Source organism: Epinephelus lanceolatus, chromosome 9, assembly GCF_041903045.1.
Source record: "Epinephelus lanceolatus isolate andai-2023 chromosome 9, ASM4190304v1, whole genome shotgun sequence".
Taxonomy (NCBI): Eukaryota; Metazoa; Chordata; class Actinopteri; order Perciformes; family Serranidae; genus Epinephelus; species Epinephelus lanceolatus.
Window position 1 is genome coordinate 34,690,165 of NC_135742.1, and position 7,983 is coordinate 34,698,147.

At 40.1% G+C, this 7,983-nt stretch overlaps 1 protein-coding gene across 1 annotated transcript in view; it reads left to right on the plus strand.

Moving 5' to 3' along the window:
• hk2 (hexokinase 2) overlaps positions 1-6,088 on the plus strand; it is a 41,990-nt gene extending 35,902 nt beyond the window's left edge. Inside the window, exons 17-18 of the mRNA XM_033619720.2 lie at positions 2,722-2,958; positions 3,721-6,088. Coding sequence (XP_033475611.2) covers positions 2,722-2,958; positions 3,721-3,865 — 382 coding nt within the window. The 3' untranslated portion in view covers positions 3,866-6,088. The remainder of the gene's footprint in view (positions 1-2,721; positions 2,959-3,720) is intronic.
• The last annotated feature ends 1,895 nt before the right edge of the window (positions 6,089-7,983 follow it).

Consider the following 7,983-nt stretch of genomic DNA (forward strand, 5'->3'; position numbering starts at 1 on the left):
GCAAGTGAAGAGAGAGAATGAGAGAGGGGGCTTAGTTTATCATAGGAGGTCCCTCAGCAGACTAGGCCTATATCAGCTTAGGGGTGTAAATCACCAGTTTCATTATGGTACAATATTATATTGTTTCTTTGGACAACGATACAATATTTGCCAATATTACAAAGTCTGCCACGATACGATTTCGATTTGATACGATTTAGGGGTCTGCAATCGATATGAGACGATATTATATGCCCATTTAACACAGTTACAAAAGACACTGCCACCCCTTTCGTTTTACTTTTGGCCATTCCGATGGAAATTAAATCTGATTTAAACATGTGCAGTTAATATCAAAATAGTGGCAGGGGTAATCAGAAAAGTGGTAGGGATGTATCCCCAAAGTGTCTATAAATTCTGCCCATGATCCTACACCATAGATACTCCCTCACAAAAGAGCAAGAACATCCGCAGTCGCAGTCAGATGATAGAAGTTAACTCCCATTGTCACACCAGAACATTGCATAAACAGGGATACAGCCTAAACTCAATTTACTCACATCAGTGATGTGTTCAACACACGCCGATTGAACACACGCCGTTGCTACACACTGTGTTGCAGTTCTTCACTAAGGAAACAAAGCCCAAAATAGGACCTGTTGCTCGTCAACAGGTGCCCGTTATTACCCCAATCACTGTCAGTGCAATGAATCACGGGTCAGACCAGACCAAATGTCCCTGAACTACATGTTATGCGAGGCACTTCATCATCACACAATGGCTGAGTACTTCAGAGCAGAGAGAGAGAGAGAGAGAGAGAGAGAGAGAGAGAGAGAGAGAGAGAGAGAGAGAGAGAGAGAGAGAGAGAGAGAGAGAGAGAGAGAGAGAGAGAGAGAGGAGAGAGAGAGGAGAGAGAGAGAGAGAGAGAGAGAGAGAGAGAGAGAAGGAGAGGAGAGAGAGAGAGAGAGAGAGAGAGAGAGAGAGAGAGAGAGAGAGAGAGAGAGAGAAGGTAATACAAAGAGCCAATACCCTGTCCCTGCTCCACGGACCTGCTTCTCCCTCCAGTGTTGTGTCAGGTCTCAGTTCCCCCTCGGGCTGTGTCTCTCCTACTGTTTCCCAAGGAGCTCTGCCCTGTTTGAAAGGCGAAGGACCCCCGAATGTGGAAGGACGTCACCTCCGACATGTAGAATGTATATTATAGAAAAGAAACACACGTTTCAGGACCGCTGACTTGTATCATCAGAACAGACATGTCCTGTGATTTTCAGCCTCCTTTCATATTTAATAGAGGGGGGACAATTCCTGACAGTAATATTCTCAGCTGTCAGGATGTGCCTGCTGTAAAGGGTAAATATAATCATAGAAGGCTGAAAATCACATGACATGTCTGTTCTGACTATACAAGTCAGCAGTGTAACGCTCAAGCATGTGGGGGCCTCCTTTCATATTTAATAGAGGGGGGGACCGTATCTAAAAGTACAGCTGTCAAGATGCTCCCCGCCACAGGCCTTTGCCACCTTGGTCTCGAAAAAACCCAAGGAAAACCCTGCACACTGTCTTAGTACTTAGAACACACAGATGTCAGAGAGGCACACAAGCCTGTTCGTGTAGAAATGTACATTGTATGTGGTGGTTTGGTCAGAGGGGGAGGTGTGAATAGAGGACAGAGATGAGACAGGGACATCGGAGGTCCGTAGACGATGGCTGCAGCACGCAGAAAGGAACATGTACATGGCGAGTCAGGCAGTGGAGGGGATTTATATTAGAATTTTCCTTATCTACAAAAGTTTCTCATTGACTGTGTAGGGTACATTATTTGATAGCTGTAGATGTCTTGGAAAACTAATAGAGGAAAAAACCTCTAACCTTTACTGCAAAGCATTAAGAGCTGTAGCTTAAAGGCCCAATCACTACTTTTGTGTTTAGATAACTTAACATAATTGAAAATAAAGCCATGGGGGCTCAACCGGCCTACCTACTTTGGCTTATGTACCCCTGCTACAGTGTAAGTGTATTCATATTAAAGGTAAAGGGTTTGTTATCACAAACTAATCTTAGAAATCCCAACATGTTCAGGAGAAGAGCATTGTTTCGAGATAAGAGATGTAAGCACACAACCAGAACGGAATCAGAGGCAGGAGAAGCCATGCAGTGTAATACTACTAAAAGCAATAAGGCACTTATCTTTGTCTGCCTAACTGAATGGCTGTGTGTGTAGTTTACTGATCTTATTGTCTGTGTGTATGTGTTCTAACTGAAGGTGACAACAGGGGGCACAGCATTTATTTCCAACCATGATCTGACTGAGACTAAAAATATTCTACATTTACAAAATAATTTCATTTTCCTCCAAGCTGCTGAAGGACAAATTCAAAAAGGCTCATTGAACCAATCTCTGTGAGAAATCCACTTAGGCAAGAAACAATGTCAGGGCTGTGCAAAAGGTCAAGCTAACTCATCAAGTGATTAAATGAGTGATCTACTGGCCACACAACTTTAAGCAGCTTCTACATTATCAACATGAACGTGCTGAATATTGCATAAAATCATTTTGTGTGGCTGCAGTGCAGTTTATTTGTGTTTTTGTCAACCTACAGCAAAATAACATTGAGCCTACAGTAGTATCATCCTTTTTTAAGCAAGTCAAATAAATCACTGCTACATAGAAAGTCCAGTCCATCACACATGTATGTCACTGTATTTCTTTCACGTGTATAACCCTAATTCTCTCTGGCCCCAAAGTGACCGTCTGGCCATGCGACAGGTGCGCTCAATTCTGCAGCACCTGGGCCTCACCACCTCCACGTGCGATGACAGCGTACTGGTGAAGGAGGTGTGTAGCGTGGTCGCACGGCGTGCAGCTCAGCTCTGTGGCGCTGGTTTGGCCGCTGTGGTCGACAAGATACGGCAGAACCGCAACCTGAATCAGCTCTCCATCACCGTGGGAGTGGATGGCACCCTTTACAAGACGCACCCTCAGTAAGGAGCAATCATATCCTAACACGCAGTTCTGAAGTTCTCCGACTTTAGGGCGATATCGAATTTACTGTATCCTTTTATCCCAAAGCGGAAGATCTCTGTTTGTCCCAAACACATTTATTATTGTGCCCTGGACAATGGGATGCCCGCTGCTACTATCCATCTCATCACACAATAAAGATCAAAGAGCCCATTTTCCAAACACTTATTGTATTTTTCTTGTACCTGCTCATTAATTTAAGTTTGTGGCCGTTAGTCCCAAGCCGTGCTTTTTTAGCCTGTGCAAATTATATCAGCAGTTAACAGCTAATCAGTTAATCATTGCAACTCTAGTTGACCCAGGTCTTGGGTTTTCAGGACACCAAAGTATGGATTTTAAAGTCCCAACTTACTGTATTTACTCACCTGTCATCAATTGATGTGTCACAGTTAAAGCATCTTACACCCGTCTTGTGGGAACTTAGAGGCCTACCTGTCGTCTTTTGCTCTGGCAGCTGACATGAAACATCTTTAATGTAGGCACTTACAGTAGGCCATCATCATAATGGATCACTTGCAGGGATTTAAGGAAGGTCAAAAATCATATCAGAAGCGCGATATTTTCAACTCTTCTTAAATTTTGCCACAGCTGCTTCATTTTCATTCATACTTTACTGCTGATACTAAGTGTGGAGCGAATATTAGAGAGGTAATTCCCCATGAAACTCATGTTCAACACTGAACTTTTTTTTAATTCTCTTTCCTCCCTCACTCTTCCAAAAGTTTCTCCAGCATCATGCAAGAGACGTTGCAGGATTTGGCACCGCAGTGTGACGTGACTTTCCACAAGTCAGAGGATGGAAGTGGGAAGGGAGCAGCACTGATCACAGCTGTGGCCTGCAGGATCAAGAGCGAAGGGCAGCACTGAATCGTCATGACTTAGGTAGACAGAAGCAGAGCTACTACGACTGCTTTTTTGTACCAGGTCACCAAAATAAAGTTATGTGCCGCTTGACCTGAATTTAGATATTTAACACTGAAATGTTCAATCTGACTGCTTTACTTTGTGTATGGGTTCACATACACAGTTTTTCGTTTGCGTTTGGAGAAGACGTACATATTTATGATGTGAGCTGACATTGCATAGGATGGTGGAAAATGAAATTTAGAAATTTCAGTTCATCTTGTGTGTTACAGAAGTTGTGCCTTCTGTGAAATATGACTGTTACGAGCTGTTAGGCTCATTTACACTCCCACCTTTTTAATTGCAAATTCAAACTCACAGGTCTCCTCCCAGCTGATATCTGTGATCTTTATTGACTTTCTAAACATTTTCAGAATTACAGTTTAAAAAAGTTTATTTATTCAGCAACCTTCAAGATCAGACGTCACAAAGTGCCTCAAGATAGAAATCAAAATCAAGACATAAAATAAGAGAAGGAAATTGTAAATAAGTAGGGTAACACAAAACCCAGAAACCTTTCCCTGTGCTTAATCATAACTTTTACTGGAAATCACCTGAGCAGCAACATAAAACACATCTGCATGATTTTTGCATTTACAGTACTTTGTTCTTCAATGCTTTTCTTATCAAACCAGAATAAAATGAGTTTTATCACTGTGAATTTATGGATTCATATCAGTTTTAAGAATGAACAAACACAAGATCTGAATTTAAACACTATTTATACAAATGTAAACTTTAACAGATATCAAATTCAATTTGTTCTTCATTTTAGCATAAAATATTTAAATCTTACAGAAAATGAATGTGTTGTACTCATAGCCCAGTTGCCAGAAGAAAATGTTGGCATTGTACTTTTCTGCAAACCATGGATACATCACGTTTGTACATTTCATATGTATCGTATCAGCATTTCTAAAGTGACGTAGTTCTGATTACATGTATGACCCAACTTCGTCATCCAGAGGTGGAGGAGATGGTGGATAGTGAGGATGGGCAATGGCATTAGACCTAGGCAACTTCTGGGGCTAGAAAATGAAGCCAACACAGAAGTGCAATAAACTGGCTCAAAAAAAACCAAGATGGTGACAGCTGAAATGCTGAACTTGAGGCTTCAAAAGATGAGTCTACAAACCAATGGATGATGTCATGGTAGCTACGCCCATTATTTTTACAGTCTATGCTGCAGACCAATGATTAACACCAACAAACAAAGAAACCAGTTGTTTTTTTGGATACTTCTTGGGTGAGACATTGGCAGGATTTTCTGCAGCAATTGTGCCACCAAAAGCAGGAATTTTAAGCCATAACATTTCATGCTTTTCTTAACCATAACTAGAATTTTTTGTTTCTCTAAATATAACCATTGATAAAATGTAAAGAAATGCAGAAACATACAAAGCCAACATTTATTCTGGTGATTGGGCTGTATAGCTGTATGGGCTGTCTTAAGACTCAGTAGCAAGACAACTGCCACCAAAGTTTAATCATACAGTATGTAAGTCTAACTGTCCGTAGCCTAGATGTCTCCTATTATACTGTATGGTCTAATGAATGCAACAAACCTATTCTAATGCCATGAAGATGTAAAGTATACAAAAGGTAAATATTAAATATACTGGGGGTAGATTTGAAGACACAGGGAGCATTAATTGCCTATGTGAAGGGGGATGTCAATTAAACTACAGAAAGTAAAGGGTAAGGGCTAGAAGCACCCTTGGGACTGGGAGGTTGAGGGAGCGATTGGTGCTAAGCTTTGTAGACTGGTTTCTCTTATTTATTCATCTCATTTGCATTAAATTCAGATGGTTCAGATGTTTTGTTAAAACCATAAACACCAACATCCAGTTGTTTAAATCTCTAAAATGTTTTTTTTTAATGTTTATGGAGTAAATATTGCATTACTGTATCCAATGGCATAATGTTTTTACCCCACTGAATACACCAAACTGTTTGATTAGATTGATATGGATCTTCCTGTGCTCTGAAACTTAAACTGAAGTGTTTGCTTTTTGTTCTTAGACAACATATCCTATAATTACAGAAAAACTTCTTCAGCCAAGAACAGATTGTCTGCTTTGTCACTGCAATACAAGCTTGTGACGGCTGTTTTACAACTCTGACCACTGTTACAATACAGTGCTGTTGTTTTTAAAGACTGTAACAATAAAGTTGGCCTTGAACAGCTGTTGTTCTCTGTTCAGTGGAAGTTTTTCATCTGCTCAGATGGCCTTAATGTGGAACTGCTTTCAACCATAAACAGAGTCAATATTTACACCTTTTCATTTTATTTTTTATTGTTGAGCTTTCTCTAGTCAGTGCTTTCATTGTTCTTGCCATAGCACCTCCATGCTCCACTGTGTTGCCATACCATGCTGCCGACCCCAGATACACTGCAGAACAAAACGGGCGAAACAATTTCATAGTGAACAACTGGAACTGTGTTTACTTACAAATCCAATCCATGATTGTGTCCTATGGCAAAATGTCCCAACTGATTACAAAATACTGATCTGCTTGATGGAGCACATAAAAAAAAGCATTCCTAAGCATCAGAAAATCATATGCTGTATTCTCATGAAAAACCACTAAAACTAAGCTTTGCAGACTTCTCCATGACAAAAATATATCTATAGAAGGTTATCAACAAGATCTTTGAAGGTTGAGCTTAGAGCTCAGTATATCCCTGCTGCTAACAGATAGCCCGCTGTGCATTTAGATTTGTCCTTGTGAATTTAATTAGGATAATATGCAGTCTAATTAGTGTTACTGTACTTGGCTTTTGTCAAAAAGCATTGCAAAAGCATTGCAATTAAAAGGGTATTTCCAATGACGGAAGTGCACATTGATGATTCAGAGGGCAGTCCAGTTTCATAAATATAATTCCAGGTTGTCCTTACACTGCAGTTCTTTCAGTGTATGTGTGGGGCTCAAGATATCAGGGTGCCTCGGGGCCTGTGCTTATTAGGCTTGTTCAGTAATCCATCCACCATTCCAGTGGCACACCGTGATGAATATTTGAAGATTGACACATAGACTATACGCCTATATACACTAATACATGCATAAATACATTGAAATATGATTTATTTAACTTAAACTAATAAACATATTAAACAACTGGTGGAGTGTGGAAGTGGGAAAGGAATTGGTCATGTAGGAAGTGTGTGAAAGTATGATGTCGTGCGTGTTTGCTGGTGCAACAAACCAAACAACCAAAGACTTACCATCTGGATACTGTATCTGAAGTGCATTTACATCGTGGATCGTGATGCCCAAATTAATTGTAGAACATTACAATGAAGGCATAAATTAAAAGAAACTTAAAAAAAATGTGTTAGTGTGTTGTCAAATATATGTTAATATACAGTGCTGTGAAAAAGTATTTGACCTCTTCCTGATTTCTTATATTTTTACATATTTGTCACACTTAAATGTTTCAGATCATCAAACAAATTTTAATATTAGACAAATATCAACCAAGTGAATAGAAAATGCAGTTTTTAAATGATGATTTCATTTATTAAGGGTAAAAAGCTATCCAAACCTACCTGGCCCTATGTGAAAAAGTACAGTAATTGCCCCCTAAACCTAATAACTGGTTGTGCCACCCATGGGGGCAACAACTGCAATCAAGCATTTGTGATAACTGGCAATGAGTCTTTTACATCGCTGTGGAGGAATTTTGGGCCATTCTTCTTTACAGAATTGTTTTAATTCAGCCACATTGGAGGGTTTTTAAGCATGAACGGCCTGATTAAGGTCATGCCAGAGCATCTCAATCGGATTTAAGTCTTTCATTTAAGGCTTTGACTAGGCCACTCCAAACCTTCATTTTGTTTTTTTAAGCCATTCAGAGGTGGACTTGCTGCTGTGTTTCAGATCATTGTCCTGCTGCATAATCCTTCAGGATTTTCTGGTAGAGAGCAGAATTCATGGTACCATCAATTATGGCAAGTCATCCAGGTCCTGAAGCAGCAAAGCAGCCCCAGACCATCACTACCACTACTACTACTTTTTCACACAGGGCCAGGTAGGTTTGGGCGGCTTTTTTCCCTTAATAAATGAAATCAACATTTAAA